Source organism: Schistocerca serialis, chromosome 3, assembly GCF_023864345.2.
Source record: "Schistocerca serialis cubense isolate TAMUIC-IGC-003099 chromosome 3, iqSchSeri2.2, whole genome shotgun sequence".
Taxonomy (NCBI): domain Eukaryota; kingdom Metazoa; phylum Arthropoda; class Insecta; order Orthoptera; family Acrididae; genus Schistocerca; species Schistocerca serialis.
The window spans coordinates 354,659,026-354,673,202 of record NC_064640.1 but is presented as its reverse complement, the minus strand read 5'-3'; the positions used below and the strand labels follow the sequence as shown (position 1 = coordinate 354,673,202).

Here is a 14,177-nt window from a genome sequence, read left to right as displayed (position 1 = left end):
GGCAAGTACGCTAAGTTCTCGTGCCACGGCTACATCATTTTATTCGCCGATTCTCGCGTTAGGGGCTGCTATAAGCAGTTCTTCCTGCGGCAAAAATTAGTAACTTCCACAATCTTTAAAAAATACTTGCAGTGCGCCTTAGCAGCTAACTTTTTGAGAATGCATTTCTTTCGGTACATTCTGCATGTTTGAAAAATGTCGGGTAAGTTTCGACACGTCGGACTGGACCATACCCTTGTGAGTTCAGGTCGGGACTCAGGACAGGCCAGTCCATTTCAAGACTGTTATTGTCCACAAATTGTAGCCTCACAGATGCGTTATGACAGGGTGCAGTGTCACGCTGACACCAAAATGCACTCAAGCACACAACCTTTAAAATGTGTTTATGTCCTTCTGCATTTATAGTTTTCTTAGGCGCAAGAAGGGAACCACACCATAACCACGAAAAATACACCCATCCCTTAACAGCACGTCCTCCATACATCATTGTTGGCACTACACATGATTGCAGGCAACGTCCTTCAGGCATTCTCCAAACACGAGCTCTACCATCGGATTGTCACAGGATACAGCGTGATACATCACCCCGAATTACTAGTTTCCAGGCATCCACAGTCCAATTGCGTCGCTCTTTGCACCATCCCATGCGTTGCTTAGCACTTACTACAGAAATGTGTGGTTTATGAGAAGGTGCTGGTCTATTGTACCCCATTCTCTTTAACTCCCTACGCACAGTCACACTGCTAGCTGGACTGTTGGTGGCACCTGAGAAATTACGAGTGATTCCTTCAGCTTATTTCGTGGGATTTTTTTTATAACCATCCTTCACATTACCCGACGGTCGCCGTCTGGCAATACATGAGTTCCACTTGGACTTGGTTTAGCTGTGTTTGTTTCTTCGCGTAAGTACTTCACAGTAACATCACCAACAGTAGACTTGTGTAGCTTCAGAGTGTTTGAAATGGTCTGATGGATTTCTTAAGCTGGTCACATCCAATGATTAGTCCTCCTTCGAAGTCACTGAGCTCTCCCGACCGACCCGTTCTGTCGTTAAAGCCTCCCTACTGACAACACAATACAGTCCGTTTTCTTTTATAATGGAGGGTTCGCCTCTCGTGAGATCTACTGGTACTTTTGATCAGACGGTGTATTTGCTTCACGAATGTGTGTCGTTTCACCTCATATTGCAGGGGGAAGTTAATTGTCGGAAATTGCAACCGTTGCAAATTATCATGTACACGTCACAATTCACTGGTCAAGGTTGACACTTTGTACTTCTGCTTTCGGACTAATTCGCGTATGGTACGAATTTACGACCTAATTTATAGTTAAACCGACTAATATCACGGGAAGAAAACATACTGCTTGGTGCTATGCACAACTGCTGAAGCAGAAATGGGACTGTCCCGACTTTACAGAGACTGTGTGTGTGTGTGTGTGTGTGTGTGTGTGTGTGTGTGTGTGTGTCCACGCATATTCTGCAGTTATGTAATGAAATTGGGGAACTATGGCGTTTGGAGCAGAGTAGCAGGTTCTTCTCTCGAACTGCATACGCCCACAACTAAATCTACGAATTAACTGTACCAAGCGGCGAGCCAGTAGCAAGCCATCAAACTGCGTTAGCGCTGCAAACTTATCGTTTCTCGCTTCATCCAAAATTAGTGGCTGAATCGAAATCAAACACGTGGCTTCCATCAGATGCCAGGTGTATTGCAAACTAGCAGCAGTATTATCACTCTTGCGAAGTAAACACACTTCTTGAGGTCCTTTCAAATGATAGAGCGCAGCAATCAGTCGTCCTTTTCTTGCAGGTTTTATTCGGCAAATCTAGATTTCGGCCTGTGCATAGCCATTATCAATGCGCCATTTCATAGTATCAATGCATGTTCTAGTACGTCAGCCCCCTGTTGTTCGGGTTTCTATCACACTTCGTTCAACACTACTTGAACGAACCGTGTTCGGGTGTTCCAAAACGAACCGAAACCAACACCAACAAAAGTGATTCGGTTGCAAAGCACTTTCCAGGAAATGATCGCTTGTTTCCTTGGTTACTCTGCATATGTCGCGACTACTGCTCTAGTGAATCGAAAAACAGTTAATACAACTGGTCTAGAACAAATTGTTTGCCACAAGCCTTCGATGAAATCTTGAAAAATACTGGAAACGTCGCATCACTCTCCATCAGTGTCAGCTATCAACGACTTCTCTAATGACTTCGTCGTCCACGGGGTGTTGAAGCAAACTTTTCCTTTTTTCCACTGACTTTCGTGACACTATACAGCAAATTGGGCAATTTGAGCCTCCCACAAACTATATCAAAGCTTCCACAATTCTCCTTCCTACCTTCTGCTTCTATTATATTGCCATTATCTTCCAAAAGCTTTATTTTGAATGTTCTATCTTCGAGGCACACTTCTATTGAGAATATGGCCCTATTTAACACATTATTGCTTGATAAGCAGTCTCTCCAACTGAAACTCGTCGTGCCCAGAACGCAGCAGGAAGATTGTGGGGGACCGCCGTTTAAGGTGTTGCAAAAACAATGAAAGACAAGCGTCACTTTTGGGACGTACGTTTCAATCGAACCACTTTTGTTGCCGGCCAGTGTGGCAGTGCGGTTCTAGGCGCTTCAGTCTGGAACCGCGTGACCGCTACGGTCGCAGGTTCGAATCCTGCCTCGGGCATGGATGTTTGTGATGTCCTTAGGTTAGTTAGGTTTAAGTAGTTCTAAGTTCTAGGGGACTGATGACCATAGATGTTACGTCCCATAGTGCTCAGAGCCATTTGAACCATTTTGAACCACTTTTGTTGGTGTCTGTTTCGGTTCATTTTGGAACACCCGAACAGTTTCATCCCCTGTATACGGTTTCTGTATTTCCTAGGTCGAATTTGTGAGCATTTCTTTACACCAGCTGACGCGAGACTGATTTTGAGTTTGGGTCAAATTGCACCGGAATTATACGGGAACAGATCTTTCTCACAGACAAATGTTCATGCAATTTTGTGCAGTCTTGGGTATATCTAAGGACGGCTCTATCTCGCGGTATACCAAATGTCAATTCTATTTAGTCATGTTGTGCTCACTATCTTTTTTAACAAACGATTTTGGTCGACGGTCTCGAAATTCATGGCTGAAGAAGCATTACAATGATGCAGTTCTGTAAATGAGTTGTCAACAATCTTCAGTAAAGGCGACTTGTCACCAAACCTAAGACGAAGGTATTCGAGGGTTGTTTTTAGGCCTTTACGATAAGCGTAAAGCTCGTCCAACGAAAACCTTCGAGTGAAATGTTCACCGTTTCTTCAAACTCTCACGGTACACACAGTATTAGACTAATTTCTGAATTGTCATCTCAATAGCGCCACCTACTGACAGTCTGTAAAAACTTATAAAAAGCAATCCTGTCCTGCGTACACCTTTGTCGGCGCTTGTGACGGAAATGGCAGCAAGAGTGCAATTGCAAGGTGTCTGCTTGCGAGAAGAAAGGGTTTCAGTTCTCAAGCTCCATTAACACTGTTCGACTCAGTTAAAGCAGGAAAATTTTGTAAGTTGAACTCTCGGCGCTAGACGCTGTCCCCCAACAGCCTCGTAAGTAGGCTTCTGTGAATTATTCAGGGAAGAGTGACATGTAGAAGCGCGGAGTGGTCCGTGCACGGATAGCCAGCAGATGTCATGGGTGCGGGTTTTTGTCTCGGCGTTACTCAGTGTTTTAAACTGTCACAAATGTTCGTACAAATTACATTTGCCGTTGATACGGTAGTCTAAACTCACTACTGAGGTGAGAACTGGGAAATTTTTATAGTCCAAATGCATCAGAATTAGCAAATCGAACATTACATATTAAATATTTCTTTTTTAAACACAACTGTCTCGCCTACGAATACAACAACCAGAAACTGTAGTAAAATCATTAAACGCAATTCTCCTATCCATCATGTTATTTTCGTTCTGATACGCCGAGGAAATTTGTACAGTGTTGAAAAACTGGACTCGCTTTTATGACCACAGCGGTTCAGGGTCCCGTCCGGAGATCTAAATTTAGGTTTTCCGCTATTTCCCTAGATCGTTTAACGCAAGTTCCAGGATGGTTCCTTTGAGAGGGACGCAGCCGATTTCCTTCCTCATTCCGAGCTTGTTCTTCGCCTCTAATGATCTCCTTGCCGAAGGGACGTTAAACCCATTCTTCCTCTCCGGCCTGAACCAGAGTGCCGTGCCTGTGAAAAAAGGATTTTTATTCGAGTTGAGGCAACACTGCAGTTAACCACTTAAGTAAATGCATATCTACGGGATGCTTCACAGGCGCCTAATGAACAAAATACGAGCGTACAGAGTGTCCGACCAACTGTGTGACTGAATGAAAGAGTTTCTAGTAAACAGAACACAGCCTGTCATTCTCAACGGAGAGAAGTCTTCAGACGTAAAAGCAACGTCAGGCGTAACCCAAGAGGATGTTAGACAACCATTATTCTTCACAGTACATATAAATGATCTAGTAGCTAACGTAGGAAGTTCCACGAGGCTTTTCGTGGATGATGCTGCTGTTGTATACAGAGAAATCGCAACGCTAGAAAATTGTAGCGAAATACAGAATAGACGCTTGGTGCAGGTAGTGCCAATTGATCGTCAACATAAAAAAAACGTAACACGTACAGTCAGAAAGACCCATTATTGGACGATTATAGGGTTGTAGAATAATCACTACAAGCAGTTACTTCCACAAAATATCGCTGAGTATGCACACGGAATGATAAGACGTGGAACAACCACACAAAATTAATAGTGGGTAAGGCAGATACCACACAGATTCATTGGAGGAATCCTTATGAAATGTAACCCATCAACAAAGAAAGTACCTCACAAAACCCTCGTTCGGCCGATACTTGAATATTCCTCGGCATTCTGCGATTCGTGCCAGTTAGGATTGATAGAGGAAATAGAGAAAATCCACAGGACAGCAGTATATTACGTTACAGGTTCATTTAGTAAGCGCGCGACGCGCGGTCTGAAGTATCTTGCCACGGTCCGCGCGGCTCCCCCGTCGGAGGTTCGAGTCCACCCTCGCGCATGGGTGTGTGTATTATCCACTGCATAAGTTAGTTTAAGTTAGATTAGCTAGTGTGTAAGCTTAGGGACCGATGACCAAAGCAGTTAAGTCCCATAAGATTTTACCACAAATCTACAATCTAGTAAGCGCGCAAGCGCCACGGAAATGCTCAGTCAACTCTAGTGCAGACATTCTGCATCACGGTGTGGATTACTGCTAAGTTCCGAGGACGTACATGTCTGAAAGTGTAAATCAATATATTGCTTCCTCCTACGTATATCTCGCGAAAACATCATGAACATAAAATCTAAGAGATCCAAGCCCACACAGAGGTTTACATGCACTCGTTCTTCCCACGAACTAATCGCCACTGGGACAGGAAAAGGGGAAAGTCACACTGGTACACGAAGTATCCCCCGCCACACACCGTAAGGTAGGTTTCACAGTATAGACGCCGATGTAAATAATACACACTATCAAATATGTGGGGAAAGGTAGAGGCAACTTTGGTACGGAAACGACTGATTCGAAAGCTGTAAACGAAAATGGGAAAATTTCAAATTCACCATTGGTATGCTGATGAAAATAAAAATCCACGTAGACAGTTTTGTAATTTATCTATCTTCAAAATGACCTACAGTCATAATAGCTCTTCAAAGTGGAGTTCCCTAGCTACAGTGCAGGCTCGATCTCGTCGCACTAAGTTCTATCGTACCTGTTGAAATACCATCACGATTATTCGAACAATGTCAGAGGCCGCGAGAATCTTGCCATGAGATCCTCTTCAGTCTCGACAGGTGTCTCGTATACAACAGTTTTCATATGAAAGTACAAGAAAAAAACACGCGAGTTCGTATTAGGTGAACGAGCTGGCCACAAAACAGAATCACGCCTACCTATACTTCTTTTAGAGAACGTCTGACGAGAAAGACGTGCGAACTGAAATGAGGCTGTATCATATTGGACCAGCATAAGTACATTTGTGTTGGTTTCCTGTCCACACCACTCGTTATGTACGCTTCGGGTTTACAAAAACTAGCAATGTTAGCAACTATGTACATAGTAAATCAGTTAATAACTTCGTACAACCACCGATACGTAGGTTCTCTTATTCCACTGGCAGAAGTGTCGCCTACCAAGTTTGTCTTGGTACACTGTGACTTAACCATTTTCCGATCATGGTTCCTTATCTGAAACGGATACATTTTGGCTCTTCCATCATGCCTGAAATTTTGTATTATCATCACAGAAACAGTCGGCGTAACAAAGTCGCGTCCGTATTACCGCCTTAGGAGATAGAACATGAGGTCTGCAACAAAAGCTTGCTCGTCAACACAGTCTACGGCAAACTAAGTTAAAAAAAACTCGGCAGTGCTTAGTCAGTGGCAGGCACGTGACATTCCTTCTCAATACCTTTTACCACAACTAAAATTATTATTTGTGATCTTAATCTTTAATTATACATGTACGCCTCGAATACTGGAATCCCACAAAAGTTAACACCTATTACTCTGCAAAGGAAATTGACGCAATCGCACAAGACAGAGGAGCTATATGACTTACGGCCATCTGCAAAAATACTTAAAAGAAAGAAAGTACACAAAACTTAGGCGAAAGGCACCCTTAATAGAATTAGCCTTTGCGAGAAATGTATATGTGCTTACATGCTCGTCAATAATTTCCTATCTCTATCCATTAAGAGTTCACAAATACACATCCCTTCTAATTCACCTCTATGTTTAGCAATAAAGATACCATATGAGTTATTCCTACCTGTAAACGTTTACGAAAGTACATCTAAAAGTTTAATTGTTCGATGCTACATGTTCTGCAAAATTCTTCTATTTTAAGTTAGCATCGGAAGAATAAACAAGAGCTAAAAAATGAAGATAAACATACACACGACGTTCTACAGTAACGCTGGCAGAAGCAATTGTAATTTTTGTAAAAGTGCAAGCGAAAATAGTTTTCCCAGAAGTAGTGTACATCTTCTATACGAATGACAACAACAAAAAATCTTTGCCCGACTAACAACAAGCTCAAAATGCAAACGAGCACTAATAACACACAAGTGATAATTTCTCTCTCTCTCTCTCTCTCTCTCTCTCTCTCTCTCTCAGACACGCACTATCCGAGCGGCGAAATATTTCAGGAAGATGATATTTTCGACGATGAATACAAACTGCTCGATGAAAATCAACGAACGTTAGAGACTTTTGCGAGAGATTCGTAATCGGTGCATAATTCGTAAAATAAGTAAATTTATGAGGCTATAAGTTGGCGAAACAGTGTGATGAACAGTTACGGGTAAGCTTGGAGCTTTAAAGACAATCTCGTCTTTTATCATTCAATACGACTGGCGGAAGTTAGCAAATTAACTCGTGGGTATAAGGAGGCAGGCAGCGTGGGCGTGGCGCGTCGCGCCACACTTGTGTGCCCTTGCCTGCCAAACAGAAAGTCGGTCAAGAGCAGGCGAAACCCCACACAATGCAAAAAGCGCCCAAGAGCCGCGCAGCCAGGCGGACTTGGCCGCTTCTTGCACCGAGGTCGGGCGACGCGGAGACTTGGTATAGTCTATCTATATATAGAGATATAGTGCCTGTGTGTGTGTGATTGGGGCCCTTCCGGGAAGAGCTCGAGTTCAATGAACGCGTAAACAGTGTTGCCACATGTCACAGGGATACATAAATGTGTCAAGTCACGTTCGAGGGAGTCACGTGCCAAATGTAAATGCAATGCTCCCGCAGATAAGCGAGACACTACGACCAATTCCCCGGCCGTTATCGCCCGACGGCTATAAAGCAATGTCTACTGAGCGTACTTAGGCAGTCACTCGCTGAAATGATTTAACGCGTGTGATTACAGAATCAAGTAGCTCGGTAAGTCGATTACGATTATTACCGCCGGCTGTAAACAAATCGCCCACGACGTAATGTAGGTAATCCGAAGAGTCTTCTCTTTTTTATGTGATGTTTACTTTTCTGGCAAACAGTACATTCCCAAGGAAATTCTTATAAAAATTTTTAAGAAGCGTATGCAACAGGTAAAAGATAGCTTCGAAATCAGTCTCCCTGATGATACACAGAACCGACGAATTAAATACGCGAGACCGACATATGCAGTTGTTTGTTTTCTAGCCAGAGAAGAAAGGATAGACTATCAAAGCTGTTTTTAAGTGGTTTTGTTTATTATTATTATTATTATTATTATTATTATTATTATTATTATTCGAATACATATAAAAATGTTTGGGAATACACTTCTCTCTGAAAATACTAATGAACTGCAATGCTCGGTAATTTCTCGCACAACTAATTTGTGTTTTTTACGCGAGAACCGATGCTGCAACTATTTAATATCCTATGATGCGTCGAGGTTATTCCCGTTTTTGGTACACAAAAGAACTCTTCAATAGTTTATTGCACAAAATCATGAGTAATGTGACTTTTCTAATGGTCTAAACGAAAAAGCCGCGACAACTTAAGATTTTTGTTATGACGGAAGGTCAGTTGAAACTGAATGTTCTTGTGAAATATCGGGTCTGTAGAGCCTCTTGTATTAAATAAACCTACGACACGAAATCCCAGTTCCGCCTTGTCTTGGAAGAAAAGTGTCAGCTTTTAGTAGCGATAGGAAGAACTCCTGTAGATCACCATAATTGAGTATGCTCCTCAAAGTAACTTATCGATATTTCCTAATGTTACACAGTAAATACGTATACATTTGTCATCATGAATAAAGTTTGGTGTTTTCTTATATTTTAAATTTGTGTACCGCGACGACTGCTGATACGCTCCGAGATAGCGTCTCATTATTTTAAATGTGCTTATATGCAAAATGGTTCTAGAGCACGAAATTTTACGGCCCAGTTGTGAGGTAATGGTACCAAGGAAATGAATACCTTTCCAGAAAAATCCCTGTCAATATACGAAACTGCCGATGCGCCGCTATCGTGGTCCTGGACGTGAGGATGAGTGGACTTAGGAAATTAAGAAACACATTACGATTCGAAAATACTCTCTTTCTAAACGTCCAAGTCTTAGCTGGTTTCGTTTAAATAAACTTTTATGAACCTATGTCATACAGCCTCTTACACGTACATCAAATGCCCTAAAAACGTACACACTCCCCTTTTGGTGTTGGATTATTATATAAGTCACTGCACTTACCATTATGATTCCAATCAATGCTATTTGTTTCAGCAAAATGAAATGAAACAGCAACGGAATCAGGCTACAGGAAATAGTTTAAGAAGTTTTTCGACATATGTATGCAACATGTGACCTGGCGATAATGAGGTTACGGAAATTTAGTAGTTAAAAATTCGGAATGTTTCAGTGGTTAAAAGGAAGGTGGGTATTGCTTATTTACGAAATGCTGTTCCGAAGAATTTAATCTAAATACATCCAATGCCGAAACCCAGGAAATTATACAATTGTAGAAGTCGGCCGATTTTTACACTCACAGGTAGGTAAAGCTAAATCACTTACAACGCCATGGCACCGAATCGTCTGATGGTTTCCCATTAAATCAAGACAAACGTTATTAAGGGCGTGAAACCAGAGCTTTGACGCCATACTCTACCCTGCTTCTAGTTTCTCACATTAAATTTCCTGCTCCATAAATTTGGGTTATGTCAGAAACAAATCAAAAGATCACAAACATTCTCCATCCTTTATTCTAGAGTTTTACCGATATTATTCGGCAAACATACTTTGCTTGGAATTTCGTTTCTTTTGTAGTCTTATATCTCGACCAAGTACAGCAAAATGATAGAAGAGGCTGCGACAGTAAACTTGGTGAATCTGGAAATTATACCTAAACGAGAACTGTAGATGCATGCTCGAATTCTGCCGGCAATTAGACACTTTTTCAAAGCAGAATTGAGCTCCTCGGGGGAACAAAATTGTAAGCTCCAAAAAGGGGAGTTTGGAGACAGAGAGTTGTGTCTCAAATGGCTTTTAATATCAATATTCTTCGATAAAGGCACAGAAACAACTAGAAACTATATAAAAATAAAACCATTACTGTATTGGATATACCATTATGTTATCCAAATCACATTGACACAGCTCGTTGCTTGAAAGTACTTAATCACATATCAGTCTTAAAATATGTGTCCGTTGTCCAAACGCGTTGGTTCTAGTGACAAAAAAAAAAAATCATGATGAACGGGAGGGACGTAATCTCAGAGGGGCAAAGAAATCAGCAACTTTCTTCTTGTCAGTGATTCTGGGTCCGTCGTATTCTAATCGAAGGATAAGAACTGGGTTTTGCCTCTCTCGTTTCCTGAAACTTACTTTGTTCCGGATGTCATGACAAAGATGACGAGTAAAGATGATAAGTATTGGGGGGGGGGGGGGGGGCAGCGACATTCCACCTGCATTCATTCCTTAGGTTGACAGCCAGATGACTTCTGACCATGAAAGTCACCAATTCCTAGAATTATTTGAACGTTTGCGTCACACTGCTTTCATATACTTCCTCATAACATTTAAGGAGACAGACAGTTAGGTCCTATTTCCTTTTTATCTACAGTTTTCCCAGAACGAGATGTGTATTCTTCGCCTGTATTACACCTCTTCTGCTTAAACTTCTCTTGTGGGTGGGATCTCAACTTTTTCCGAAGAGTCCTCTTTGTCTATTCTTCTGCCCCTTCATGACAGGTATTTATTATTATTATCACTATTATTATTATTACTTGCGCGAATGTAAATGAAGAAATATGCATACACACACCATCAAGCTTTCAACAACACATATCCAATAATAACCTCATATTTCATGCATTTCACGAACCTAATGGTATGTACATGCACTAACCATTATGTTCGTGAAACATACTAAGTACAACAGATTTGCAAATTTACATACCTCTGAATCATTGGGAATGTACTCAGGATCCTAGTCTGAGATATCAGGATCACTAAGAACATCTTCGTTTTCTTGTACCTCGTCAAATGTGGCTATAATCTCGGAAAACGTACACGGGTAAAGCACCAGCCATTTTACCTGTCGCTTGCCATTATGTTCCCGCGACAGGTAGCCACTGGCGTTTATCATGAAGCACCGCCCTGACTCCTGTTGAGTGAAATTAGAACTTTTTCCTGCTGCTCATAGGTAGCGCTCATAGACAGCGCCGGTTACCCTGTAACTCAAAATACATGGTAGTAGCTCTTACCATTATATTTCTCCGAACCGCTCAATTTATTGAAATGCTTGCCAGCACATGGTCCTCCAAAATCTGTGTAGTACTACAAATTCCAAAAGAAATTGTATTTATTTCAAAATTTGCGGATGAAACGCCCAAAACTCAGTCATAAGTGAGAAAACTATTCTTCGTAACTTCGATTTGTGAAGTATAGCCATTTCTTCACTACGTTTTCTGGGAAGCGTCAGCACATTATCTCGTGTTTTCTTTTTTTCTATTCAGTTACGTTTTCACTACATAAACACTTGCTCATTCTGGAGAAGTGCTACAGATGATGTCCCAGGACGAATGGTCAATACTCACATGAACCCTCACTTGAATCAAACAATTTCATACGGACATATGCCCTGTTCCGAATGGTTTTCGAGATGGAACACACGTACTCTAAATTTGTTTTTGGGCTGGTTGCGCACTTACCCAAATCGCTGTATTGGTAGCGGTAGTACAAGTAACTGGCCGCCAATGTCGTCAGACCTTACACCATCAGATTTTTGTTTATGAGGTTGGATGAAGTCTGAGGTGTATAAACGAAAGGTGAATGTGCGAGATGAACTGCTTGGTTGCATCACGGACATTGCGGCCTTCATTAGGGAACGTGAAGAGGCACTCAGGCAAGCAACACATGTTCTAGCAAGAGTGCACAAATGCACTGAAGTTCACGGTGGGATACTCGAACATTTATTGTGAACTGTACACCAGCAGTTATGTGTCGTGTACGATAATGCTTATATGTTAATACATTAAAAATACGTCTTTTTCAATTGATACTTTGTAAACCACAAGTTAAATATTTACTAACTGTTGTACATGCGTAAACCTGACAATATACTGAATAACACAGAAAATAAATAACGATGTACTTTTTGTGTGTTCTGTCTCGGAAAACATTAGAATAAGGCAAGTGTCCATAAGAAGTTTTTTTGCTTCAAATGGGTGTTCCTCTCTTATCCCTGAATATTAACTGTTCTTCTTGGGCACCATGCTTCTTGCAAACAGCATTTACGTTATATATATTGGAGGAAATGGTAGACATCAGGATACTAAGTTTAAGCTCTTTTTTTTATCAAAAGCGAGTTTCCATTTTTTTGAGGTCAAAATTGCCCTACATACGAAGCTCGTGTGAGAGAGAAATTCCCCTTTGCCCACGAAGTCTCCCGATCGGTAGGAGAAGAGTAGCACTTGTGCATACTGGAACCATAGTACTTCATTTTGGACAATTAAGGTATTTGTGCGTGGTGAAAGTAAAATGATTTTGGCAAATACCTGTGCGTCTGCATAGGCTGCCGTTGGGGCGTCGCTATTGTATTTCGCGGCCGCGAAGGGGGGGCACGAGAGGCCCGCTGGAGCACTAAGGTAGGTGTCGGAGCCGCGCGTCTGCAACAAGCACCACGCCACAGGCGAATAAATCTCACTGCTGCTAATACATGGCTCCTCCTCACTTTTTGGGTATCCAAGCAAATATTTAATTATTATACACACCTTTCGGAAACTTTATGATTCAGTGACTAATACTATATATCAGGGGGATTTTAATACAAAGTCGATGTACTAGCCTTCCAGTTATTAGATAAAGCTGTTTATCAGCTCATAAACTGAAATATATCGTGTAGTGACTTAAATGACTAATAACTACATTATTATATAGGTAGTTCTGGCAACGAAAATAATATGCTGAGGACAGTTTCACAGTTCGTAAAGCAATAGCAGGCGTGAATTATCGCACGGGATAATCACGCAAGCTGTATTGGAAGATATAAGGTAAATATACGCATCTGCATCTCTATAGATAAAAAGCAGTTTGTTTTTTTATTCCTTCTTGAGACATTGAGTAAGTCATACTATACAAGTAGAAAATTAAATTCATTAAAAGGCATTTGTGTCACTGATGATGCAGGTGACAGTATTGGGATCTCGAGGAAGTTCCACGTGCATCACAAACAGAAAAATGCACACGAGGGCAAGCAGCATATTGTGTTACACAAACAGTAGCACCTCACCAAACGGTAAGAGAAGGGTTACACATTAGCGAGAGCTGGCAGGATCCCGACGTAGGGTGCACAGCTCTGCTATTACTACTGCCTCATACGTCACAGCTGCACACGCATAGCTGACTAGCGTGCCGATCGCGAGACCCACGAACCTAATTGGCTCGGTTTTCATCAAAGACTGTGCCACTGGAGCACGTACGCCGTACACGCTGTCTGCGGATGCTCTAGCGTTCCGACTGTCAATGGGCAGCATCGCAGGTTCGAATAAAGTCTACGGAAAGACTGAAAAAAAATGTTAACACTATAGCGTCACACACCGATGTTAAACAGTCTCTGAAGCTAATGGTGCATATTTTGTTTACTGGCGGACGTCCTCCAGCGTGAGAAGTGCACTTACAGTGCAGGATGACATATCCCGACCAAATCCTGATCTATCTACACGGATCCACATGGCTCCCCCACATCATTAACACGTTCCTCTCTCAGAGAGAGACAGTGTTCCGTCACTAGTGACAAGGATATTGAAACGAATGCACTTTGGTCCGATCAAGCGGAAGGCACCGGTTGATGTAGTCGCTAGTTCACTGGCGCATACCGTAAGAAAGGTCAATAAGCAAGAGGTGTGTGCGGGGAAGCATATGCTGTAAGAGGCGGCAGATGACGTCAGCTGCTTTGTGTCCTCCCAGCCGGCGACCCACTTCCAACAACGCGCCTCCGCCTGCCCTTCCCCATCCCCTCCCCCACCTTTCCCTGTTCCGCGGACACTGACACCTGGCCCTGGCTCGGAAACCACTGCCACGTTCCGTCAACAAACATGTATTCTTAGCTGGCTCTAAGCGAACAACCCAAGTAATGGTCCACATTATTCTTATTTTTTTCCTCTTCTAAGTAGCTCAGGTACCTCGCTTCGCTAGTTTGGGCAGTAATCCTCGG

General features: G+C 42.1%; 1 protein-coding gene across 1 annotated transcript in view; it reads right to left on the bottom strand.

Moving 5' to 3' along the window:
* LOC126470823 (nascent polypeptide-associated complex subunit alpha, muscle-specific form-like) overlaps positions 1–14,177 on the bottom strand; it is a 269,583-nt gene that overhangs the window by 216,499 nt on the left and 38,907 nt on the right. Inside the window, exon 2 of the mRNA XM_050098834.1 lies at positions 12,520–12,630. Coding sequence (XP_049954791.1) covers positions 12,520–12,630 — 111 coding nt within the window. The remainder of the gene's footprint in view (positions 1–12,519; positions 12,631–14,177) is intronic.